Raw genomic sequence first — 27,963 nt, forward strand, 5'->3', positions numbered from 1 at the left:
AAGGCGCCATGCAAACTGCTTTGATTACAATAAGCTGCACATGATCTGAACAGCAAGGCCTTCTTGGTACCTCGGAGTATTTCGGCACGGCCTGGAAACACCGCTGTGCCAACAGAAAATTAGCTTGAGAAACAAACGATGTGTTTGTCTGCACTATAGCTACAGCTGGGCGATGGCCGCCTCTGTTCCCACCAATGAAGTCATCACACCGCAGGAAATGCACCCAGTATATTACGCTACATAAAGAGATTAGGATGTGTTCTGTTTGATCTCATCAAATAATGACTTGCACGATACTTTCTCTCAAGGCGGAATGTATTCAGTAGCGGGATACTTATCACTCGTAATATTTGGCATGCCAATATTTGACATTCTATTTTAGTTTCATCTTGAGGAAGTTGACACATTCACCACGTTGCCCAGAGGTCCAGATTAGTTTTGAATGGGCCTTAATTTTATTGCATCTAATTGCCGCAGAAAAATATTGTTTTGACTGAGGAATGAAGATAAACAGCCCCTGTATGTGCCGACTGTCTTCACAACAGAAGTGCATAATTTGGACAGCTTGCTACAATTGAACATTCCACTTTAATTGAACCTGAGTGCTGCGTACATTGTCTCTGAATATTAATTTGCCTGTGTGTCAGTATATGCAGTTCTTACAGAAGCTTTTCTGTGGGCTATACCTAATCTTATACATCGTCTTTGTCTCTAACTGCGTATTACGCTACCCACTTGTGGTGGCCAATGCGATGGTGTTTGCTTGCTCAAAGGATTATGGGTGACCGGTTACTGTCAAAAAGGTGGGAGAGAGGCAGAGGAGAGTCAAACAAAAGGTCTCGTTCATAAATTTACGGAGAACTGCCCAAAATCAGGAGCACCTTGGCGGAGAAAGGACACCCAGGACGCGATTGCAGGAGGGGATGCACAGGTACCATCAATAAACGGGTCTCTGCTGAGATGGATGAGAGAGACGTTCTCCTCACCCTTGTCATGGAGGACCTCATCGCTTTCCGGGTGTCAGACAAGAAGTCCTCTATTGGCGGTCAGATTGTCGAAACACATTTTACATTTAAGCTCAGCCGTCAGTCAGGCCTAGAGCCGCAAAGCAGAAGAATAATTCCAAAAAAACAAGCAGTAATAACCAGGAAAATGACTGATAGCATGTCACCACCGATAATTATTCTCATATTATGGCTTAGTATTAACTCCCAAAGCTATGCAGTAGCAGGGACTATTATTAGGGCTTTGTATATTTGAATTTCTTGACGGCGTAATGATCTGATACCACCAACTTTTCCGTGATCCGTACTCCGTAACCCAAAGCCACGGTGTATCCCGCGACGTCTTGATAAATGCTGACAGCGAACGGCATTTACATAAACAACCTTCTCCACATGCCTGCCCGTCCCCTGACAAATTTCATTAGCCGTGACCCTACCATCAAACACCTGGTGTCAAAATATTAAATAATGACGCTCGAGAAAGTTTTCCCCCCATGACGTGGTCGTTTTTTTTCCGGGCCGAGGAACCACAGCGGGGCAAATGAGCCGCAGAATCGCGTCTCGAGGCTCTGGGATGCTCCGACCTGTTCTCGCTTTGTTTGGTTGGAGCTCCGTGCTCTCTGACACACGAAATATGTTCAGGATATCGTGAACTGTAATTACACATAAAACATGTAATCACCCTGAAAAGACAATGATATATTAGTATATTTTAGCCCATCGATTTTGTTTCATGTAGTGACCTCAATAACATGCCTTAATGTAAATGAAAAGCAAGTCTAATGCATATTTTATTCTAAGAAAATATCCATTTTCTGCTGTGCTGGGTCACTATGAACCTGCCTTCCGAGGAGATTCCTCACAATGCCCAAAATCTCCATATCCCAGCACGGCAGTCCACATAAATCACGCTCCTTCGGGGTGTAGGCAGGAAATCCGTGCCAACGGGACGTGGAAAGTCTGGGCACACAGAGCAGGGGCAGAAGTTCAACACGTAACCATGGAGGTGGGAGGGGTTGGTAATCCACCACGTCATCCTGAGATGAAAATATCTCTGCAGCCTTCGGAGAGAGAGGCAGGATGGAGGGGGAACTTTGTCCAGTGTGGTTGTCGCTCACCTGCAGGGATGAAGGATTTATAATCCCATCTACATCCCCAATCTGGGTATTTTGAGCTCATGGGAGTTTCGCTTACAGGAAAATGTTCTGAGGGAAGAGCGAAAAGTGATTGGTTCAGGGAGATAACCAATCAGATTGTAGCGGAGGCTGTCCCAAGACATCTGATTGGTTGGTCCCGCCTCCTCTAGTTGCTAGAGGAAATGGAGACGCTACAGCAGGGGTGGGCAGCGTCACACAGGAAGGGCCGCTGTGTTTGCGGGTTTTTGCTGCAGCTCCCTAATTACATTACTAATCCGAGGACTGACTGGCTGAAGAGTCCTCACAGCAGGATTTGTATAGCTGACCTAAAGGTTATCCCAAAGACCTGCATACGCACCGGCCATTTGCAGATAAGATTGGCCACCCCTCCACAAGCGAAGGCGTACAAAACAGGGGCTGCTCGCCTTGGCCAAATACCGATACAACTGCCTAATTATCACCCAGCTTCTGAGGCAAAATATATCCTCACACCTCCAATATAGCAGCCAGGTGAAAAATGCCTATTACCTGTGATCTGTGCAAAAATGGAGTACGAACTGATTGCACGTCTTCGTTAATATTCTAGATGGTGTAATGCAGAAATGTGACACTCCCGCTCCACTGTTAGCGATGGTGGTGGCGGGGGAGGGGGGGGGGCTAAATTATAATTATCTGGCACATGTTATTGACTTCCTCGGCTGGCGACGGTTGCCTGGCGCATGCATTAATGCATGAGACGCAGGCTGCTCTGGATCCGTGGGAGATCAGTGCTAATCGGGCGCCGGGTGCCGGGCCCGTTGTGGTCCTCGCGGAGGTCCGGGTCCCGCCTTCCCCAGGAGATGATCAAAGAGGGTCTGCTGGAACGTCACTGCAGAACAGAGTCTATTCATTTCAGTCATGGAGGAATGGAGAGTGGGGGTGGGGGGTGGCTTTTAATCATTCCTGAAAACACCTGGGGGTAATTACAGTACATAAAGTGCTTTTTTGGTACCCATTTGTGAAGGCTGAAGGTAGGCATAGCAATTTAGGACCGGGCAAATAATGACCGATTTCCATTATAATCAACTGAAGTAATAGGGTATCTCTGTCTCCCTCCCTCTCTCTTTTTTATATATATTTATATATGTGCATGTGTATTGATATGTGTGTGTGTGTGTGTGTGTGTGTGTGCCTGGTTTTCTATATATTGCATCGTGGGGACTAAATGCCCCCACAATGTGGTAAAAACCTGTTATTTTGACGTCGTGGGGACCATTTTTTCAGTCCCATATGGGGAAATTCAGTCCTGCAAAAATTCGAACTGCTATCGAAAAACTAAAAATGCCACAGTTTTGTATTTTCATTGGTTAAAGTTAGGGCTGAGTGGGGGTCACGGGTTATTCCCGTAGAAATGAACGGAAGGCCCCCATTTGCATAGGTACGCCTACATGTGTGTGTGTGTGTGTGCAGCTTTCATAGGTTTACATCGCAATAATTTATTAATCACTTATTAATTAACTAAGTCATTTTACATACAAAGAAATTACTTTGGGTCTCGCGCAAAACAGTCAAAGACATTCAAAACATTACGTACATTAAAAAAAAAGGCGTACGCCTAAATAGCATATTTCAATGCCTTAGAAGAATATACCCCCCCCCCTCCCCTTGGTTTGCTGAGTGCTCAGCCTGGCACGATTGGGGAATGTAGGACACACAATGGCACATGTGACACACAGATACGCGCGGGACGTCACTGGGCGAGCCCTAGCTCTGCTCTTTGGAAGCGTAGCATGTTAATAATGAAGCCTAAGAGTTCCTGGCTCAGAACGTATATTAAATTACTCCCGGGCAATGAGTGTGTGCATCTGCTACCAGAAATGTAATGGATGCAGGTCAAAAAAAAAAAAAAGGCTCTCCAGGCATGAGGCAAGCTGCTGAGGCAAGTCATGGAACCAGGATGGATCATTAGCGCGTCTTAGAACTTATTTGCAAACAGACAACTTATTTCTGCGCTTGTGCTCCGGCGTTCCATCTGTGGGTGTTGCAAGTGGGATTATGGGGGGGGGGGGGGGGGGGGTCAAAGAAGAGGGACACATTACACGCTATGTATCGTTTTTATTGTTTGTGTCGCTTGATTTCTGTATCTGGCATCGGAAGGTTGTTAGTTCGATCCCCATCCTTAGCAGGGTAGCTACATGATCGGGCCCCAAACTTCACACTCACCTCTATTTGTATGTGCATGTCTTTAAAAGGAGAGCATGACGGGATCTGTAGAAAGAACCCATTCCGATGTACCTGTACTTGTACAAATGGCCAATAAAGTTTCGTGTAATCTGCTGATCCCCTCTGCGTGTGGCTTGATACTGTACCAAAAAAATCCCCAGTATGCCATGATGAAGTGAAGACGTTCACAGTTCTGATTAATCTTGACTTCCCAAACTTCTGGTGAACACGCCAGAAGGCAGAGGTGGACAGTTCAGGTCCAGAAATCCAGACCAAGGTTTTGTTTCAACCAACCAGTTGAGCATAAAAAAACTCACAATCACAGAGAACTCAACTGGCAGGTTGAAACAGAATCTTGGCCAGTATTTTTGCTTTCTGGACCTGAACTATCCACCTGTCATGGTAAGGATGCCAGACTCCACCCACAGGGCTTTAGGGGCAGAGATGCAAAGCATTATTTGCAAATTCTGGAGTTTGGCAAATCCTGCACTAACTTTCAGGTGAGCTCTGTCTATTCTCTGCATATCTTTGGCCTTCTGAGTGTCCAAAAAAAAATTATAATAATTACGTGCATTTAATTTGTTGTTTTTCGGGAAAACATAAGGCAAACATGAGACCAGATTAAAAAACAATAATTTCATGTCTTCATAATATTTAAACAAATGACATGCCCTTAGTGCTTGCCGCCGATTCAGTCGACAAAAAGCTAATTGCTGATGTTTGTTTGCCGTTTTTGGAGAGCATAAATATCCCATCAGCGCTGTGGGAAGGCTTCTAATTAACGCCCGTAATGTGAGATAGAGACGCAGCTGATCTCGCCCGCACACAATACCCAGTGCAGCGCGTAACTGGCAGCCCGTGGCATATTTGATTTGCTTTTGCCACTGTGGGCCGTGGATTTAAGCCCACTGTAGGGCAGTGTTTTTGTGCTGCGCAGCAAATTGCTCGGAAAAAAATGCTAATGTATTCCCTCTATCGGAGCTGAATGCATTAGTCTCAGAACCTTCCGATCTCGGCAGAGTTTAACGGCAATCAGTGCTGTCATATATATGCGGATGATGTTCCTGGATCCAGATCCGCTGCAGCTGAAATGGAAGCGGTAGATCGCTACGTATTGACTCATTGCGTAGTCGCACACTCCGAAGGTATCGAGATCTGAGCTTCTGCTGCCCATTTGGTTTTAATTGCTTCGAATAGCCTTTGCGTAGTAGCTTTACCCAGTGTGTGGCATTCGTCTCGCTACACGGGCTTGTTGTGTTAACAGCAAAGTTGCCTGTGGCTAACATAAAGATCAGTGTTCTGGGCTGAACAGATATTCCCTGTTATTTCGCCGCATGTCAGAGATCCTTCCAGTTCGACAGCTTTATCATTTCCCAGTTCGACCTTTAGCAATACTTTGGCATTGGAGCATAACTAAAAATTTTCAAACATTCTAAAATTAGCATACCTGGCTATGTGCGTTGCGCGGGAGCAGTCCAGAATTATTTAGCAGTCTAAAAAGCAAAGACTGCTTCCCTAGGCTTAAAAAAAAAAAAACGATCGGATGCCAAACAACATTCTTTGTTTTCCACTGATAGCCTGGTTGCATTGTGCATTGTTTTCCAAACCACAGAATGGATAATCAAGCCAGCTTGGTTCACAAAGTACAGCTGGTAAGGAATATAAATGAGTCGAGCAAATGGGAATAAGCTCAGTCCCGTCTTCAGCTAACATCCCAGAAAAAATATATATAACTAGCCCCCTCTTCAGCGGGTGGTAGCCTATTCTGCTAGAAAAAATAGCAGACTTCTGAACTCCAGTTAAACATAAAATGGTCACTCTGACTTCAGATGAGGACAAGATAAATGAAAAAAACAGGCATAGGTCTCAGATGCAATTTATCAAAAGCCTATTAGAACAATCTAAGGCCTGTACAGTGGTTGTGTTTCTCGTTGGAGTTTGTAACAGGAGTTCCATATCTGGACTTCCATATCTGGAGTTCTACAACAGGAGTTCCGTATCTATACTTTCATATCTGAAGTTCTGTAACAGAAGTGCCATATCTGGAGTTTCATAACATGAATTCTGTATCTGGAATTTCCTATCTGGAGTTCCATAACTGGACTTCCGTATCTGAAGTTCCAAAACTGGAGTTCCGTAGCTGGAGTTGCATAACTGGAGTTACATAACTGGAGTTCTATACCTGAAGCTTTTTAGAAAACAGTCAAGGATTAGAAAACACCATAAACAGTATATAATTTTGTTTCATTACAAAATCTAAATAAAAGGAGTTTTGAAATATCCAAATTAATCATATGGAATTGCAATGCCCAGACATTACCAAAAATTACAGCCCTGGGCAAGTCTGAATATAAACTCGTACGTCCCAGATTCAAATTCTGTGAGAAGGAATTGTTTAAAAACATAATTTTATCTGGATAAAAAGTAAAGAGCTTAGGTAGACATCCTGGACTGTGATTCCAGTGAACCAAAACTGAGTCATGCAGTCATACAGTGAAATGGCTTTGATGAGCTGTAAACATTATATGAAAAACAAAATAGCATGTTCTTTAATTGTATGATAAAGCTACAAAGTTACTAATGATTCATTTAATCCATCCATCCATCCTCTAACTGATTATCTGGTACTGGACCACAGGAGGGGCTGGAGCCTCTCACAGGCAACACAGGGCACAAGGCTGAGGGACACCCTGGACAGGATGCCAGGCTATCACAGGGCACAGGTATGGGGGAGACCCTGGACGGGATGAGGGACACCCTGGATGGGATGAGGGACACTCTGGAGAGGATGCCAGGCTATCACAGGGCACAGGTATGGGGGAGACCCTGGACGGGATGAGGGACACTCAGGATGGGATGAAGGACACTGGAGAGGATGCCAGTCCATTACTGGACACAAGACTGGGGGACACCCTGGACGGGATGAGGGACACTGAGGACAAAATGCCAGCTCCAGTGAAGCACTTTCTTAAAAAATAAAAAATACTGCAAAATTCTGTTGAGCATTTTGATTAATATCATCTACCCTGTATCTCATTGTGTGCAAAAAATGATTTATTATAGGCTGATTAACCAGAACGGGTGACCCTATACTGGACAAGCGAAAAATGAATGGATGACTGGATGGAAGATTAACAAAAGGGAAAAATAATTTGAGATATGAATGCAGATCAATATATAGATACAGTGTGTGCAAACAGATGAGGCTGAACAGCCTCATTGGTGGTCTAACGCACAATTCAAGCCCATCCATTGTTTTTGGCCCATTTCCGATACAGCTGGAAAGGAATTTGCTAAAAAATACAAAATGTCAACCTTGATATACAGATCTCTTAGGTACTAGAAAGCAAGGCTTCGGTGTGGATTAGAGTGATTTGTAATGAACATAACAACTGCTGCTGGCTTATTTTTAGGGTTAGATTGAAATTGTGAGGTACACAAGTGGGATTTTAAAATGTCTAAAATGCCCAAAGACGCCTAAACTGTAGATATACCTATGAAGCTTATAGCTAACGTGTCCTTTAAACACTAAAAACAGGAAAGTGCATCTATATATATATATATATATATATATATATATATATATATATATACACACACACACACATATATATACAAGCATCAAATAAGCAAACATTTTACCCCAAAGTCTTCTCTAGCTTGATTAAGGTATTTTATCGATATGACTCAGTTCAGTCCGTCGGGAAGTTTGGGAACTTTCCCCGTGGGATTGCCTAATGAGAGCCGGTCGCGGGAAAAAAACACACCAAGGGCACTACACCCCCCTCCCCACCCCCTCAAAGTATCATTTTGGGGGGGGGGGGGGGGGCTTAATAGCAAATTCCCAGGCTGCTTTTCGCCGGCAGTCCGCCATTGAGCGACGGGATTGATTATACTCACTGAACATTAACTGTTGATTTTCACGGGAAATCTGTAGCGTGCGGCAACCCTACCTGGACTTTATGATTTATATTTTATTACGCGTCTGTTAAATGTTAATATTTTCTCCAGGCTCCCCGTTTTCTGTTATGTTCTGTGCAGGGTAATCTCTGAAGAGACAGAAATTTTTGTCTTTGGCATAAATGGGGGTTCTGTTGTTTTTTGTTGTCCTCGTGTGCGTTTCATAAACCAAGTAAGCTTTAATACATAATAAGCCGTCGCTTGTCCTGACCCTGCTGGGACCCGCTGTCCTTAGGCGCCCCAGCTGATTGACAGGTGGCCGCAGTTCTGCTTCAGCACCCTGGACGGTGGGCCACCTGTCATGCTATCAGCACCCACGTTGCGGAGCGACGATCACGCGCTCCGGGCCGAGCCGCACCCGTAATCCCTCCTGCCTGGAGAGCTCTAATCAGCCCGGCTGGCTCCACTTTCCCGGTGGTCTGGGGAAGATGAAAAGGCCGGCACTGGCAGGACAGGTAGTGCCTGGAACTGCCTCAGCTCAGGCCTGAGTCAGAATTTCAATCTAACCGTCCCCTGATCTGTCTCCTCACAGCCTTTCCTGGTCTCTCTCCCTCTCCCTCCCTCCTTCTCTCCCTCCCTCTGTCTCTCTATCTCTCTCTTGAGAATTGGGTGCCTAAATAAGCCTGAATTACCTGGTTCCTGATCTGTCTCCCCACAGCCTTTCCTGGTCTCTCTCTCTCTCCCTCCCTCCTTCTCTCCCTCCCTCTGTCTCTCTATCTCTCTCTTGAGAATTGGGTGCCTAAATAAGCCTGAATTACCTGGTTCCTGATCTGTCTCCCCACAGCCTTCCCTGGTCTCTCTCTCTTCCTCCATCTCTCTCTTATTCTTTCTCTCCCCACTCTCTCCCTCCCCCACTCTCTCTCTCTCTTTCTGTATCTCTGCCTTTCTCTGTCTCTCTCTCTCTCTCACTCACCCATGATTGTGCCCCTAATCCGGTCACTGGTTCAAATTCCAGTGCATACATCACCGTTGGGCCCCCGAGTAAGACCCTTAACCCCCTCCTACTGGTCCCAGGCCACTGCATGCTGGCTGACCCTGTGCTGTAACTCCCACGTTTGTCCTCACCTGTATACAGGCAGACCTCAGGTTACAAATGAGGTTTGTTCCCCAAGTCAAATTTGTAGGTAATTTGGGAAAATTTAAATACGGCACATAAAAATATACAGTAATAATGAAAGAAACTACATACAGTACTGTACCGTACCTTGAGCCGACAGAGTGCTGAAGCCACACAATGTTTTCACGAGCGTCACGAAGTAGTGTGTGCGCCTGCTATCACAAGCCATTGCATCTAAGCCAAATTTTTAATACAATAGGCTTTATGCCAGTTTGTCTGTAAGTACAGTTTGTCTGCGAGTTGGACCTTCTTAATCTGGGAACTGCCTGAATGTGTCTGTCTTAGGAAGAAACAGTAACCCTTCACAAGGATGAAAAAAGTGTCACTATTCCATTGTGTAGTCAGTGTTGAATTGAGGAATCCGACAACCGGCATCGTCTGTCCAGCTCTGTTCACGGTCTCATCCCTTCCGGGCCCCATCATTGACCAACCTCCCCCAATCCCCCACTTCCGTCTGTCCTTGGATTGTGAAACTGCTTCCTAATGGACCCGACCCCTAAGGGGCGCTCTCCTGCATCACCTCTGCAGCCTGCGTGACTCTGTGCTCCTACCTGCCACACCTTAAAAATAAAATCAACCACGCCTACCACATAATGATAACTGTCAGATAGCAACCAGCTATTTTAATCCCACCAAGGAGCTGCAATTTCTGGAAAGAATAGTATTGACTCATATCATTGGCACGTATCTGATTTTATTTGAGAAAAGCCTATATGTCTAGCTGAAATGCTGATTCTGCGCCTTTAAACCGTTCCTGCACCATTGCCCGGCCTCTTCATCTTTGAATTCGACTCAACTGCCTTCAGAAATTTTTAAAAAATGACTCCTGGCATGACTAATGCCTCACTGGCTGCCTGGTAGCGTCTCTTTCCACCTGCTGGATAATCGCTTAATCCTGTTAATTTACTTCGGCGTTCATCCCGAATCCTCGGCTAATTTAGATCTTTATCTGATGTAAAGCGATCAAAATATCAGCGGCATTCACTGGAATACAATGCTGGATATTAATTAAATTTCCCCCAAATTACTTGCAGCGAATCCGAATAAGGACTTACTGCTTTTTTTTTTTTTTTTTGTTTTCTTTGAAAAATGAACCTGAAGGATGTTAAAAAAATAAAACACAAAAAGCATTGTGACAGCTGAGAACAGGGATACTCAGTGCTGCCAGGACCTGGCCCCTGTCAGCCAGAGGCCTCTGTCATGCTGTAGAGTTGAGAGGTTCAGCTAACCTAACGTGTCGTCTCCCTATGAGCTGGATGATGAGAAGGAGAATAGCTGAATGAGCTGACTGTCTGGCCCGGAGAGGAGTCAGGGCTGCGGTGAGACCCCCGGGGCATCGAGGGATACGGTAACTAACTCAGGAAACAGTTTGTCAGACTCCAGCATGCTGGAGACGACAGAAACCAAGAGGGTCCTGCCACCTGGCAGGTCAAACTGCGGCCCACAGGTAGCTGTCAGCCGTAGCTGCCTCTAGCTCATTGAGATGCACCTCAGATTGATACCAAAACCAACTGAAGATTCCAAGGCTCAGTGATACACATCCCCCCCCCCCACACACACACACACACACAATACAAGGCAGTTGACAAGGTGGGACAGAGACTCAGCACATTGGGGGCTGAACGAAGTACAAACACAAAACCGCAAACAGCTATAGGGCCCCTTGACTAGACGCCACAAAGACCCCAAATTAGCTGAAGGACCTCAAGAAGATGAAAAGCACAGATAATCATGCACAGCTACTCCTGGAAAAAATCTCCTCCTCCATTATCTCATCGCTTCACCATCCTGATGACGTCCTACACGACCCTCACTGGGTACCGAGGCCTATCTGCTGGTCTCCGTGACTTACTGCACATCTGAGAACGATACTGTCAGCTTCTCAGTTGTAGTTCCTGCCTTGGGCGGCCTAGCTGGTGTCGCCACTTGGAGGACGACCTGGCCAAAGGGCCCCGTTGTTCCTCTTGATCCATTTGAGTCTGTGGATCCTCGTCTCTGGTGGCTGGAAATCAGGGACAAGAGGAGTGAAAGGGTCATTGCCCACGTGGCCAGTTTAACTCCAGAGTGTGAGATCTGTATCTATTATTATTAATAGCTAGAAGTGGGTAGTTCAGGTCTAGAGAATAAAAATCCAGACCAAGGTTTTATTTCATCCAACCAGTTACATAAGAACATAAAACGTTTGCAAATTAGACGAGGCCATTCGGCCCATCGAGCTCGTTTGGGGAGAACTTAACTAATCGCTCAGTTGACAGTTACTCTGTGACTGTGAGTCTTTACACTTTATACTAGTCGGTTGAAACTAAATCTTGGTCTGGACTTTTACTCAGTGGACCTGAATTGCCTGCCACTGTTGTTATTATTATTTTATATTAGTTTTAATTATTATTACCACTATGTGCCATGTCTCCTTGCCAAACCACATAACCCCATGTCCTGTTTACTCATTCTGCCGCTCGTCACTTTATACAACACAAGCCCAGGTCTTAGACTATGGCTTCCATTTAGTTGTTTGTATATAGCATATTTTTTTATTTTCATATACTTATGTCCTTTCATATTGTGCTTGTGTTGTGTGTATTGCCCAATCCTGTCTATACTGCTGCTGTAACACCAAAACTTCACTTCGCAGGATTAATAAAGCTTATCTTATCTTATCTTATCTTATCTTATATGATCTTGAACAAATTGCTGTGATCAAGTGAGTTTCTTTTTGTAGGGTGAGGCTTTTCAGCATCCAACTCAAACATTTACTAAACCAGTCAACAGAGGTTCAACCAAGAGCCGTTTGATGGCTCGTAATAAATTATTTAGGCACTGTTGCTGCAGTCCAGTATGCCTTCCCTGGCAGTTCCATTTCCCATGTCTCCCACAGAGGACAGACATGGCTGAGATCTCTGACCACTGGGTTCCACTTGAAAACGTCCATCACCTCTGAAGCAGTTCTGCGCGTTACTCACCGCGGTTGGCCGGGGTTATGGTAACCGCACGAAATTCGTGTCAAAGAGGAAAGTAAAAGCAAACAAGCTCCTCTCAGACTAGCCACCTGCTGGAGTAGATATGACTAGATTCCTCAAGCTTCTCCACAAGAACCATGTAGGCCACGGTGGTTTGGTGAACCTGATCTTCTGGAATGGCAGGCCTTCATTGTCCGGTTTGCCGTTAGAAATATTAACGCAGAGTCGCTGGCCTTGCTGTGCCATCTTCCTCCACAATGCCTCGTCTTGCCCCAGTCTCCATCCTTGATTTGGAGCCCATCAGTAACCGATTTCGCTGTGGTCTCATGGGAAAGAACTACACAACTACAGCAGCTACTCAATCTCTCCGTGACCCCGGCTGAGATAAGCGATTAGAAGATGGACTGCAGGTCACCTAAGCCATTGATGATTCATCCTTCTGCGGAGATTTGTTTTAATTTCCAAAACTTCGTACTTATTTGCTGAATATACTGTTATATAATTCTTTTTTGCCCCAGTGCATCGAAACAACCGAAAAAGCCAACAACCAATCTTTTTCCAGCCAAAATACCATGCTACACAGTATACACAACTATAATCAAAATGTTACATTTTATGCCTGTTAGATATCCAAATTAAAATCAGAAATCTGACTAACCAACTGTTCACTTTTACGAGTATTCAGCTCTTAATGCGACATGTATTAAACAGCACCATTTAGTGTAGTGTAAGGGGTGTAAATGTAATGAAACAGCCGAAATCTATTTTTACATGTTATATAACTGCCAGAATGGAGCAAATGCACAATGGATTTATATTATGTAACAGTTGAAGGACCTTTGTCCTCCTTTGAAGGTTGACCGCACAGACACACACATGCAATCAGAAACCCCACTGCTCAGTAAACGACTTGCTATCATACCTACCAGCATCCAAGGATTTTGTTTAAACGCTGCATCTTTCGCTTGTGGAAAAAAAACTTTTTGTCCGCGGCGTACAGCTGCAGTGGAACAAACATGCAGTGAGTTTGCACTGCCCCGGCAGCTGAAGGCTCACCATTTTCACACGCGAACACGTCTTATCCATGTCGATGACTCTTCCTCGACGCACCCATTCATTCTATCCATCCATCCATCCATCCATCCATCCATCCATCCATTTTCCAAACCGCTTATCCTACTGGGTCGCGGGGGGTCCGGAGCCTATCCCGGAACCAATGGGCACGAGGCTGGGAACAACCCAGGATGGGGGGCCAGCCCATCACAGGGCACACTCACTCACCATTCACTCTCACACTCACTCACCATTCACTCTCACACTCACTCACCATTCACTCTCACACTCACACACCATTCACTCTCACATGCACCCATTCATTCTAGGATCCATGTAATATAACATGACAAAATGACTCTTATTTCGCTCTCAGAACAACCGAACAGCTTCTTTCACGGTGCGTTTGACATTTATTTTTGATTATGGATTAGGTTGCAGGTTCATCATTGCATACATTTTTTTTTAATTAGATGTTCTTCCCTCCAGTCGTCACGGTAACAGCGAGAGTCCATATCTACGGGACCAACTCCTCCAGGTACAGGGTGGCGTACTGGCAGATGTTGACTATCCAGCATGACGGACGATCATTAGCAGGTCGGAATTCTTCGCGGTTGGGGTTCACCGAGCTCTTAATGACACAAGCGATGCAGATTCTTTGCTTTTGTTTAAGTTACAAGCCTAAATCCATAAATTTTGAATTTGGAAGTTCCTCAATCCTCCCGGGCCTCCGAGCCCCCAACACCGAGGCTGACTCACCGAGGATGCGACCAGCCAAAACCTCGCCATGAAGCGATCGGCGGGATCCGCCGGTCTGATTCAGACGAAGCGCGAGTCGGTTTGTCATCTTTTTCAGTCCTCCTGGTCATGGACAGTTGACACGACACAGCGTGAGCTAATCCAAATCGCTGACCCCCAAATCTCCTTGCCTGCAGTGAAGGCGTCAGCTTCATGCTTTTATAGATGCGCCTGGCCGCCATTAACCGAAAACCTCAAGTTCAGATCAAGATTTTGCTCTCCACACCCCTGTATGTTGTATCCTTCATTCTCATTTGGATTGCAATGATTCAGACCCACTATTTTCAACAAAACCTCTCTGTTCCAGGATCACCACTCCATGCTCCCTCAACGTTCTTCGTGTTGCACTTCCTGCATTTTAGTTATCTAAATGAGGTTCTTGGTTTGTCCAGAAGATGCCGTGTAGTTCGTGCTCCAGTAACGCTTACCTGGGCATTAACTGGAAGCTCAGTATAGTCACACTTATGCCCAGTCGCCTCATTGACAGTCATGTTTGTGATGTGCTACTTACACATCACTTACACATCACTTCGGACAAAAGCACCTGCCAGATATAGGAGATGCGATCCGTGTGTTAACGAGGAGTAAGCGTGTATGTCCACTATTTGCAGAAGCGTAGGGGGAACAAAGGTTTTAACGCATTATAGCTTTTTACCACTTTTATCATATGTTTCATAAACCGTAGATTTTTTTATCCCTGTTAAGCATTGGAAAGTTGAGTGAACAACTATAAATGAAACTATATGTCAAATAAAATAGGTTTGTTTTATAACATGGAAAGAGTAACACCCTATTAACTGGCTGTGTGGTGATGAAATAGTCAGATTTCAGGTCGTCCTTTAACTTTAAATGCACTAGTTACCTGCTTCCTCCCATGAAACAGAGCAGCATTTAATGTTCCATGTAGCAAGAATGCCTCGAATTTTCTCTGCTGTTATAACTGCTAGAGGAGGTCACTTTGATGCATTAAATATATGACATTTTCTTGCTAACAAAGGTACTCAGATTGTGAACATATTTGTAGGCAAAGAAAATTTAGTGTATTTTTAGTAAATCTTAAGTGAGCAGCATGCAAATGTAGAGAATACCAGTGTGTGCAAAAAGACTGGTAACGTGTGCTTTCATAGCATAGGTCGTCATGGGCTTCTTCTCCCCCCGGAGATATATTTCCTGCCTCGAAACACCCACCATGCCTCGTAAGCTGACACTCACTGCTACGCAGGATAACCGACGCCCCCACCCCCCCCCCCCCCCTCGTTTTGGCAAAGCTGGTTTGTCGACTGTGTCTGGAGATCTGAGGATACGCTGCAGTGACAATAAAATAAAAAACGTACCTGACGTCTATTTGATTTGTCTGTACATTACTGTAGTACGCCGTAGGCTGATTTGAGAGCAAAATGATGCATGACTGCTGTATGCTTCCAAAAAAATCTAATAAATACCATAACATTTTATCCAGTGTAGGGTCACTGTTAGCCTGGGGCTCATTTGAAGGAACTGGGCACTGGGCAGGGCCCACGTTGGGTGGGATTGCTTCAGCTGTGCTTTTATCTGAGAGCCTGGAAAGTTAAACATGACAATACATCAGGGGCCATGCAGGGGCGGGGTCATAAGGGCAATGAAACCAGCTGGAAGCTGATTGGCCCGCCTCCGCTGTCACTCATCGATTCAAATCACGGTACTGCCTACTGATAAGGTTGCACCCTCTGTTTTAATTATGGCCCCTCTTAAGTCCCACCTTTTAAAAAAAAGCAAGAATAGCCCTTGCAAAATATATTCATATAACACAGAGAATAATTTGTATATCATATATATATATATATGTATATACAGTATATAATTTATGCATTGTTTCGCATTCAAGTTTGTCGTTCATGTGCGTCGGTAAATCCCTAGAAATGTTTCTCTTTTGTGTACTAATTCCTTTCTGCACTTTCGGGAAGTGATAACAATTCCATTGTAATTCGATTTATTTTCATATAGCGCCTTTCGCAGCAGAGTCGCCCCAAGGCGCTTTCCACGGGGGTGCTGTGGTACATTACAACACAAAGAGAGAACCGGGGGGGAAGGAAAGGCAGAGAAATTAGAGGAAGAAAGATGAGAACGTAGAGAGGGACCAGGAACTTCTAAGGTGGGAGAAAAAAAAAACCTCTGCTGCCCAACCCCCCCCCCCCCCCCCCGCGGGCAACAAAGCAAAGAGATTCCAGAATCTCCGATGACTGACTCCACACTTTTGCATTTCACGTTTTGCATTGGAGGTTATTTAGCATACATTAAGATTTAATAAATCCCTTGCAGATTAGACAATATACATACTGTGTAAGCTTCAGGATAAAAATGAACCCCCCACTCCCCAGTGAAAAATGTGTTGGTGTCGCATCACAGAAGAGCAAAGAAAAGCATACTTTCGTATGCGGTGAACTGATTTGTAAGCAGCTTGAACAGAACAGGAGGGAAAGGCTCTGATTGATGTAGGCACATTTGATCTGTGGATTACGGTAACCTGCCAGAAATGAAGCCTGGGAAGATCAGCAGTTCCTTAAGCAGCTGTGGTAAGTTCGATTTATCGTAGCCCTGCTACGGTCTTCGTCCAAACCGTGTTCCTGCATGGAATCTAAACTGCTGCAGTGTCAACTCACATTCAAACCGCGCATTTGCGTGGGGGGGCCCCGGTGATTGAGAGCCCCCTGTTGGCCACAAGCAATCACTACACTCAGAGTATGGGGAGGCCCCAAAAGTGAACAATGAACCCTCAATCATAATGTCCGTAGTATAAACTTAAAGGTCTTTAACCGTGACCCAGATCTATAGAATGACTATCAAAACGAAAGGAGCGTATTGACAGAAAAGTGAATGAACGCCTTACTCATCCTGACATGACGTCGGTCAGTTATGCATGTGACGATCGCTTTTGCAAGTGGCTTATCATGAAAGTTTGGGTTGTTATGACAATGCTTTGCGCCCTCGTGCTGTGCGATAACTTTGGCGTCCAAAACATTCACAATAATAAAAAATTGAACAGAGCACAGCACAATTTTTTTTTTAATAGAAGTGGAATAAAACGTATTTATTTTGTTGTCTAAACAAAAGCCAGTGATGGTACCACATACCAGCTACAATAAATCTAATATTTTGCTCATATTTTTCTTCTTATGGAATCTAACATATTCCCAGGTCTCATAACAATTCTTTTGTTGTCTGAGATGAAATTAATTGAATTTTCCAGAGGAGCCTCCTCTCCGAAGCGCTTCTCTCCAATGTTCTCTGCACGCAGTGTCTCTTATTTCAAGTGCCAGTCCTGGGGTTTAATCTGATGTCTGCGTACTAATTGCCTATGCGATTAATTAGCCCCCAGATAAAAACGATCATTAACTGCCTTATGGTCTTACAGCGCCGCGATAAGAAGGACATTCGGGCGCTTAAGGACTCGCGTTACGTTCAAGTGGCTCTAGGACGCAGTTTCAGAAAGTTGTGTTGCTGTCATCCATCAGTCTATATTCCATATGTGCTTATCCTGGGTGGCGGGGCGGGGCAGGGTGGGGTCAAATCCCAGGAAGAGCAGAGCATGAAGCAGGGGCACCTGGTGCATCAGTGCTCACTTTTATTTTATCCATCCATCCATCCATTCATTCATCCATCCTTTTTCTGTAGCCATTTGACCTATGCATGATACGTATCATCCATCCATCCATCCATCCTTTCTCTGTAGCCATTTCTTCTATGCATAATATGTATCCATCCATCCTTTCTCTGTAGTCATTTGTCCTATGCATGATATGTATCCATCCATCCATCCATCCTTTCTCTATAGCCATTTGTCCTATGTATGGTACATACTGATGTACAAAAGACAAATAGAAAACCTTGAATCACTCTGAGATATGTGGATCCATTTAGAGACCCCAGTTCACCTGAACGTATGTTATCAGGCTGCGGGGAGACGATGCAAACCCCTCAAATCGAACCCGAAACCTCGGAGGTGCGAGGTCTCAGTGCCGCCCACTGAGGCTCTTTGTATGTAAAAACCTGATTAGCTTTCACAGTTGGTCTAAACACTCTGGTCTCATGCTGATCTCGTTCCACTTAAAGTTATGATGAACCCCAGAACCCTTTTAAGTTAAATATAAATGAATCAATCTGTGAATTTATGTCACTATACTGCAGCATGAACGTATTTAAACATAGTGTAGTCTGATGAATGCAGTAATACTACAGTTATTAAAAAATAAAGAGCCAACCTGACACCTGGATAAGCCATGGAATGACGGACTGGATCACACAATGGAATGAGCTGGGGGTTAAGGGCTCTGTGCAAGGGGCATCAGACATGAATGTTTGGCTGCGGTTGGGCTCAAACCAACAACATTCTGATCTCATGCACAGAGGCTTAGCCCCCTGAGCCACATACTGAGCTGAGGCCCAGATCGACATAGTCGGTCTATATAAATCTTCATCCTCACGTCAAACATCTATTTGCCAGTTTACTTGCCGTTTAGGGCTCTCTCTCTCTCTCTCTCTCTCTCTCTCTCTCTCTCTCTATATATATATATATATATATATATATATATATATATATATATATATATATATATATATATATATATATATATATATATATATATATATATATACTGATCCATATCGATTTTCTTCTGCTCCTAAACCTCAGCAGGATTCCAGGACCTGCAATCTCCATTTTTTGGGGCCCCAAACATGAGTCCTGTTTTTATTTTTCTCTTCGTCTTGTGCTGGCCCCATCTGTGCACCCCCCCCCCAAAAAAAAAGAAGTAATAAACAAACAGGTTGTACACTGTAATTCATAATCCAGTGAGATTATCAGCGACTGCAGCTCCACCTGAAACACGTGTGGAACCCCAGGCTAGCTGCATCGCCGGGCGCCCCCTGTCCAGGACAATGTGGAATTGGCTTGCTATGTGGGTACCCCCTCAGGAGATGGCGCCCTAGGCAACTGCCCATGCCACCGATGGGGTGCTTATCTACAGATATATTACTCGAAATGCATCTTTTAAACGGCCATCGCGGTGGGTGGTGCTGTTTCCTCACACCTCTGAGGGCTGCAGATCCCATCCCTCTGTGTGTATATTTATTTTGCACAGTCTCTGTAAACCACAGTTTTTTCCAAAGTCCCACAGGCGTCCTTCAGGCACTCTGTTTTCCTCTCAAAGCCTGAAGGCATCTGGTTAGGCTAATTAGTGTCTCTTAATCCGCCTTGGTGGGTTATTCTGTGTGCTCTGCGATGGACTGGCGTCCTGTCCAGGGCGTGCCCCTGCCGGACCCTTCCTGGTGACCCCGATCATGATAAGTGGTTTGAAGATGTATGGATATCTAAATAATTTATAAACAAATGCTTTTCATAATGCCTATCACCGGTCTCACGACAGCTTGCCGAAAATGCGCGTTTAACAGATTTTAAGTGTGAAGTCATTCGTTCATCCCTTTCCTCCTCATAATCTCTTTATAAAATGTGCACGCTAAGGACTCCCATCTGATAAGCCGCGGTTTTAACGGCCGGAGAGATGAAAGCGTTTAAGGTCGCAACACAGACGGCGGGGGCCTGGAACAAGAAACCAGGCAACTCTCGCATGGCGCCTGATGAATTAACACGGGCTAATTAAGGTCCGTCTCCGGCATCTTCTGCAGTTTGTGATCAGCTGAAACCACGCCCCTCACGCTGTTGTCATAGTAACATTACATAAATACAAAGATTACTTGTTATATAATTGATACCTTTGCTTATTGTATGAATCGCTGGCAGCAGAGGGGTATGGAACGGACCATTGCTGGATTTTAGTGCCGACCCATAGATTTGGTTTGCACAGCGCCATTGCTCCATCCATCCATCCATCCACCCATCCATCCATCCATCTTGTAACCTCTTATCCTGGTTAATGTCTCAGGTAACTAAATTTATACTGCAGTGAAGGGAGTCTTAATAATGTTAAAGTATAGGACTCACCACTAGGGGGTGGGCGGCTTTGCCCTGCATGTCCAAACAGCAGATGCCCCGAGGTCGACACGTTTGTCCGCACGTGCTTGAAGATTCCACTGGAGGAGCAACAGGGAGAGACATGGAGGTACCCCCCCCCTCCCCCCCAGCTTGGAATGCAAAAAAAGCATCCAATGAAAGCAAAAATTAATTGCAGACTCCATGACCTCCACTGCCAAATTACCAAACTGCGTTTTCTTTGATTACGCAGAGCTGCTCGGCACGGACCGGCGTGTAAAACGAGAGCCGCGCATTCAGCAGAGAGACTCCCGTACCTAACATGACCTTGCCGCAACGTATTTAGAAACTGCCTTCGGCGCCGTGGTCCCCTTGTCCGCTTGTTTATTGACAAGTGAATTATTTAATCCCCCTCTGAGAGAGATGTAGATTATAAATACTGTATGGTTTACTTACTCGCATGGAGGGTCCTCTGTATTCTGCCGTAAAATGTATTACTTGCTTGGAGAAGTTCTAAGGTATTCCCTCTGTGGGTCATCACGTCTCTTACCTGCAGTGTTACTTTAGTTTTTTTTTTTTTGCTATTTTATTTATTTCTTGGGTTTAATAACACTGAGTTCACCAAGACAGTCCCGTACAGGCAATGCTAGACTTACGGACAACTCGTACTTGCGAACGAACTAACATAGAAACTATTATAATATTAAAATTCGTTTTAAATACAATGGTGTGTAATAATGTGTTCTTCGGATTACAGTACTTTATAATTAATGTATCATTATTATTATTATTATTATTACTATTATTATTATTACGTACTGCATTATTTTTCCGACTTACGTAGAAAATCGACTTAAAGACATACTTTTTCTGCGCATTGAATGTCTTACAGCCGCACACTGACAAAAACCGCCTCATTTACATTCCCAAGGATTACAGACTCAAACTTAATCTGCCTCTTTTTAAATCGGAACGGTATTGTGGTGACATTAAGGGCTTTCGTGAGGTTAGAATTGTTTCATGATAAGACTTTGGAGTAATTCTCTGACAGGCATTTTAATGATCGGCGATGTGGTTTCCGCAGTTGACAAATGTTAATATGCAGGATTACATCGACTTGTTTTATTGCTTTAACAGTGTCTTCTTTATGCTTAAAGGTAACCACCACCTCTCAGGCCAACATAAAAGATAATTTTGTTTTACATAGCTGCTTGGTGAACCTGAACCCTATTCCACAATCCCCAAGGGGCGAGTAGGATGAGCTTCTCTCTCTCTCTCTCTCTCTCTCTCTCTCTCTCTCTCACACACACACACACACACACACACACACACACACAGGTTCATAAGTATAGTTTTGTGGGGACTCTTCATTAATTTCTATGGGGAAAACTCTAATCCCAACATGACGACCTTAACCCCTACCCAGCCCTAACCTTAACTGTAAGTGTAACCAAACAAAATAGGAGACTATTGGCATTTTTAGTTTTTTTGATTGCATTCGCAGATCTTTGTGGGGGGCCTAACGTCAAAAAAACAGGTTCTTATTACAGGGTGGGGAACATTTGGTCCCCATAATGTAATATAAGCACAAACGTACATGACAAAACAATTTAGAGACATCAACCTTTCTGTAGGAGGAAACTGAATTATCTGCAGGTAACCCACGGAAAGACATGCAAGACAAGGAGAACACGCAGATGTTCTAGACGCAAAGTAAGGCAAGCAGTTCCACTGATGTTTTTGTTGAAGCTGTGTTGCAAATTTTCAGTGACTAATGCATTGTGGGATTTTTTTGCTAGCAACGTGGTTTTATTTGATGAAGGTCAAAGATAAGACACTTTTTAACACCACCGAGCAACACTTACATGTAATGTTAAAAACTTGGATTCAAAGCCAAAGAATAAACATTATTGCAGGCGAATGACATATTTATTTATGCAATTGCAAGTGCAACACCGTGGTAAAATGCATCTTGTGCAAAGACAGTAATAATTTAAAGCCTTAAGAACATATACTGAACAAAAATATAAACGCAACACTCTTGTTTCTGCTCCCATTTTTCATGAGATGGACTTAAAGACCTACAATTCATTCCAGATACACAATATTACCATTTCTCTCAAACATTTCTCACAAATCAGTCTAAATGTGTGATAGTGAGCACTTCTTCTTTGCTGAGATAATCCATCCCACCTCACAGGTGTGCCACATCAAGATGCTGATCTGACATCATGGGTAGTGCACAGGTGTACCTTATACTGCCCACAATAAAAGGCCACCCTGGAATGTGCAGTTTTTTGCTTTATTGGGGGTCTGGGGACTCAGAACCGGTCAGTATCTGGTGTGACCACCATTTGCCTCATGCAATGCAACACATCTTCTTCGCATAGAGTTTATCAGATTGTCAATTGTGGCCTGTGGAATGTTGGTCCACTCCTCTTCAATGGCTGTGCGAAGTTGTTGGATATTAGTGGGAACTGGTACACGCTGTCGTATACGCCGGTCAAGCACATCCCAAACATGCTCAACGGGTGACATGTCCGGTGAGTATGCTGGCCATGCAAGAACTGGGACATTTTCAGCTTCCAAGAACTGTGTACAGATCCTTGCAACATGGGGCCGTGCATTATCTGTCTGAGTGGCTGGTCTCAGACGATCTTGGAGGTGAACCTGCTGGATGTGGAGGTCCTGGGCTGGTGTGGTTACACGTGGTCTGCGGTTGTGAGGCCGGTTGGATGTACTGCCATATTCTCTGAAACGCCTTTGGAGACGGCTTATGGTTGAGAAATGAACATTCAATGCACGAGCAACAGATCTGGTTGACATTCCTGCTGTCAGCATGCCAATTGCACGCTCCCTCAATGCTTGTGGCATCTGTGGCATTTTGCTGTGAGACAAAACTGCACATTCCAGGGTGGCCTTTTATTGTGGGCAGTATAAGGTACACCTGTGCACTACCCATGATGTCAGATCAGCATCTTGATGTGGCACACCTGTGAGGTGGGATGGATTATCTCAGCAAAGCAGAAGTGCTCACTATCACACATTTAGACTGATTTGTGAGAAATGTTTGAGAGAAATGGTAATATTGTGTATCTGGAATGAATTGTAGATCTTTAAGTCCATCTCATGAAAAATGGGAGCAAAAACAAAAGTGTTGCGTTTATATTTTTGTTCAGTGTAGTTCATTGGTATGACACTGTAAAAAGGTGAGACGTTACATGTGTTGCACACAGCATGCATTTACATGCATGAGTTGGATGCACCCTTACAGAGGTGATTAAAGGATTTTTTTAAAGTGGGGGGGTGGGGCATAAGAGGGGTCATAAATCATGCAGAGGGGACAGCTTTATCGTTAGCCAATGAAATGGTTCGAATCTGTGAGTGACAGTGGAGGTCGCAATCTATGGACCAATCAGCTTTCCAGTATCCCTGTGGCCCCGCCCCAGTATGCACACCTGCATCTTGGGTGTCATGATTATACAGCTGAAGATGCCTCCCCGCCGCCAGATTTATCAGTTGATGGTCGCCCATTTTCTGAAGCCAATGGCCTGCTTGGCCCGTCACCGTTTTCACATGAGGGATTTGCGTCTGTTTCGTCCGCTTATGTTCACACGGACTCCCCGCAGGAAGTCCCGCCCTCAGGGCTCCCCGCCATGCCGGCCCGAGCACGACTGGCAGCGCTGCAGGCCGTCCGGATAGCACGCCGGGCAGCGCAGGGCTCTGATGGACTCGTTGAAGCGGTTGGCGAGCATGGACAGCTTGCTTCCATGGCACAGGGAGCAGGGGGTGCAGCCCGAGCCCCCGCACTGTGGACACACGGCCTCCTCCTGCAAGCAAGTCAACCGCATGCAGTTCCCTCACTGACCACCAGGGGGACCGGTGTCCCTTGTGCAAACTGACACCAACAGTGTCTTGATAAATGAACTACGGCAACAAAGACTGCTTGTGTTTGCACCGGGGGGGAACAGTACCACAAAACTTTCCTAAAACATCACAAAGATGCAGCGACAGATATTTAATCACAAACTGCCACTGTCATGCATGATAAATCAATTATTCAAACACTACAACACACACAATACACAACAGATGACGCAAAACAAATAACTACTCATACACACTTTATAAAATTTGCCTTTGCAGTGTATTTAATGTGATGTGTTTAATGTTAATGTAAACCTCTTTTCTAAGAAGTGAATTATAAGTATTTGTTATATATGCTAATAAACACTGACTGCTTTTGTTGCATGTTATCAAGAGTTATATGTGCATTATTTAGTGTTATTAATACAAATGGACAGTGTTGGTCCAAATGTACTGTGCATGGCTTGAAATGGTCTGTCTTTGTCTATTTGTCCATCTGTTTGCTTGCCTATCTGTCTGTCTGTGTCTGTCTGTCCATCTGTCTGTCTACCTGTCTGTCTGTCCATCCATCCATCTGTCTGCCCATCTGTTTTTGCCTCTCTGTGTCTGTCTGTCCGCCTGTCTGTGTACCTGTCTGTGTCTGTCTGTCTGTCTGTGTCTGTCTGTCCGCCTGTCTGTCTACCTGTCTGTCTGTCCATCCATCCATCTGTCTGCCCATCTGTTTTTGCCTCTCTGTGTCTGTCTGTCCGCCTGTCTGTGTACCTGTCTGTGTCTGTCTGTCTGTCTGTGTCTGTCTGTCCGCCTGTCTGTCTACCTGTCTGTCTGTCCATCCATCCATCTGTCTGCCCATCTGTTTTTGCCTCTCTGTGTCTGTCTGTCCGCCTGTCTGTGTACCTGTCTGTGTCTGTCTGTCTGTCTGTGTCTGTCTGTCCGCCTGTCTGTCTACCTGTCTGTCTGTCCGTCCATTCATCTGTCTGCCCATCTGTTTCTGCCTCTCTGTGTCTGTCTGTCCGCCTGTCTGTGTACCTGTCTGTGTCTGTCTGTCTGTGTCTGTCTGTCTGTCCGCCTGTCTGTCTACCTGTCTGTGTCCATCCATCCATCTGTCTGCCCATCTGTTTCTGCCTCTCTGTGTCTGTCTGTCTGTGATGGTGTTACCTTCTCTGCAGTTTCAAGGCCATCTTCGTCCTCCCAGTGATCGCACCGTGACCCGTGGCAATGCTTCCCTCCTCTTCCTCGCCCGTGCGGATCCTCCCCCTCTTCGTCCTGTCTCTGGACAGAGGTCTTCATCAGTTCTGTCCTCCTCTGAGGGCACCTGATGATTCGCAGATTACTGGTGTAGATGATAATCTTCCCAAAGTCCAGCACGGAGGACTGGAAGACATGGCCCAAACATGGCTAAGGTCAACAGAACACACTCGTAACGTCACCCATCCACACAGGATCCCGCTCAGCACGGCGGTAGAACCTCAAATCACACACATCTGCATATCGTTAATCACTGACAGCCTTTTAGCACCGGCTAAATTAATATGATATGGTTGAGCTTATTATGCAAATTGGAATTCAGATGAAGGTGATAATGTTAATTTTGTCGTCCGAGGAAATATCCTACCAGAGATGACGTGTGGGTTACTTGGATGTTGTGCCACTAACATTGTGCAAGCTTTCTAACGTTCTAGTCTGTTGACCTGCTTACCTAATTTTCTTCCTTAACAATCCTTCCCCATGACAAGCAACATGTCATTGTTGGTAGTAATTCACTATAATTACTACATTGTTTTAGTCATATTGTACATCCATCCATCCATTTTCCAAACCGCTTATCCTACTGGGTCGCGGGGGGTCCGGAGCCTATCCCGGAAGCTATGGGCACGAGGCAGGTAACAACCCAGGATGGGGGGCCAGCCCATCGCAGGGCACACTCACACACCATTCACTCTCACATGCACTCCTACGGGCAATTTAGCAATTCCAGTTAGCCTCAGCATGTTTTTGGACTGTGGGGGGAAACCGGAGTACCTGGAGGAAACCCCACAATGACATGGGGAGAACATGCAAACTCCACACACATGTAACCCAGGCGGAGACTCGAACCCGGGTCCCAGAGGTGTGAGGCAACAGTGCTAACCACTGCACCACCATGCCACCCCATATTGTACATATTGTACTGTATTTACGCCAACATTTCTTGCACTGACATGCACTCCTGCACTTTTATACGTTTATCAACCACACATACACATTTTATTTATCAGCCGATTGTACCTGCCCATTGTCATATGCTCTTTCATCACCTGAGACTAATTCACTGTGTGTGAACCTGCACTTTATCCTTATTTTTTCTTCTACACTGTAATTCATTTACCCTAATGCACATATTTATTACTATTTTCGTTTTGTTAAATTGCACTGCTGTCTGTCCTGTAATGCACTGGTGTTTGACCTGTATTTTACTGCTCTTCATCCTGTGTAGCACAACCCTTTGTCATGTATTGCACTGCTGTTTGTCCTGGAATGCACTGCTCTCTGTCCTATATTGTACTGATATCTATCCTGTATTGCACTGCTGTTTGTCCTGAAATGCACTGCTCTCTGTCCTATATTGTACTGATATCTATCCTGTATTGCACTGCTGTTTGTCCTGGAATGCACTGCTCTCTGTCCTATATTGTACTGATATCTATCCTGTATTGCACTGCTGTTTGTCCTGAAATGCACTGCTCTCTGTCTTATATTGTACTGATATCTATCCTGTATTGCACTGCTGTTTGTCCTGTATTGCACTGCTGTTTGTATTATATTGCCCTGCGGTCTGTTCTGTATTGCACTGTTGTTTGTCCTGTAATGCACTGCTCTCTGTCCTATATTGTACTGATATCTATCCTGTATTGCACTGCTGTTTGTCCTGTATTGCACTGCTGTTTGTATTATATTGCCCTGCAGTCTGTTCTGTATTGCACTGTTGTTTGTCCTGTAATGCACTGCTCTCTGTCCTATATTGTACTGATATCTATCCTGTATTGCCCTGCAGTCTGTCCTGTATTGCACTGCTGTTTGTATTATATTGCCCTGCAGTCTGTCCTGTATTGCACTGCTGTCTGTCCTGTATTACACAGTTATCTGTCCTGTATTGCACTGCTGTCTGTCCTGTATTACACAGTTATCTATCCTGTATTACACAGCTGTCTGTCCTGCCCCCATTTCCCTACCATGTAACCGTAAAATAAGAATTTCACTGTCTCCCACGGAACACATGTGACGATAAAGCTTCTGAATCTGATTCTCAACATACGCACAGAACAGAGCAGCGGAATGAAATCCATGGGAAAAGCGCTAAGAGTCCTTGGAGATTTAGCCTCCTTACCGTTGGCCAGCTCTAGGAGAGCTCGAGCCAGTACTCACTCTGGAATCCGCTGGTGACGAGCCGCCGCAGGTAGCCAGTCTGTAGCTAGTCATGCCCCTGTAGACGTTTATCCTCTGGGCAGTGAGCCCGGGGGACGAGCCCAGCCGCGCCTCCGGGGCCTCCTGGAAGCTGGAGAGCTGCTCCTCCTCCAGATGCTGAGGCACCTTGCCATGCATGAAGCTTCGCGGGTACTTCTCCTCCGGGCTGTCCAGCTCCTGGCCGTCCTCGTAGACGTGCTTGAGCACGCGCCCGCTGTACGAGGACGCGATCTTGAAGCGCACTTTCCGCGGCTTGCCATCATACCTCTGGCTGAGCTTCCTCTGAGGGTCCTCCATGACACCGGCGTTGGCGAGGGGCTGCCCTGAGGTCCGTCGGTGGGACGTGGACCTGGAGCGGGGCTGAGCGGAGCTCACCTGAGGCAGGTAATCAACAGATAGTGAGAAGTCAAGCCTGCCCACCCCTGTCTACACCCCCTGAATAATTCAGCCCGGGATCGGATAC

At 45.1% G+C, this 27,963-nt stretch overlaps 2 protein-coding genes across 2 annotated transcripts in view; one reads left to right on the forward strand and one right to left on the reverse strand.

Moving 5' to 3' along the window:
* The window catches only part of kctd16b (potassium channel tetramerization domain containing 16b), an 82,941-nt gene extending 58,561 nt beyond the window's left edge, over nucleotides 1-24,380 (forward strand). The window contains exon 5 of the mRNA XM_048994974.1: nucleotides 23,822-24,380. The gene's annotated coding sequence lies outside the window, so the exon portion shown is untranslated. The remainder of the gene's footprint in view (nucleotides 1-23,821) is intronic.
* Nucleotides 23,778-27,870, reverse strand: LOC125720028 (glutaredoxin domain-containing cysteine-rich protein 2). Its single transcript, XM_048994976.1, has 3 exons — nucleotides 27,462-27,870; nucleotides 25,215-25,430; nucleotides 23,778-24,022 (listed from the first exon to the last, which is right to left on the reverse strand). Exons 1-3 carry the CDS (start codon nucleotides 27,795-27,797, stop codon nucleotides 23,834-23,836), a joined length of 741 nt encoding a protein of 246 aa, XP_048850933.1. The 5' UTR covers nucleotides 27,798-27,870; the 3' UTR covers nucleotides 23,778-23,833.
* Between the last annotated feature and the right edge of the window lie 93 nt (nucleotides 27,871-27,963).

Source organism: Brienomyrus brachyistius, chromosome 24, assembly GCF_023856365.1.
Source record: "Brienomyrus brachyistius isolate T26 chromosome 24, BBRACH_0.4, whole genome shotgun sequence".
Classification (NCBI taxonomy): domain Eukaryota; kingdom Metazoa; phylum Chordata; class Actinopteri; order Osteoglossiformes; family Mormyridae; genus Brienomyrus; species Brienomyrus brachyistius.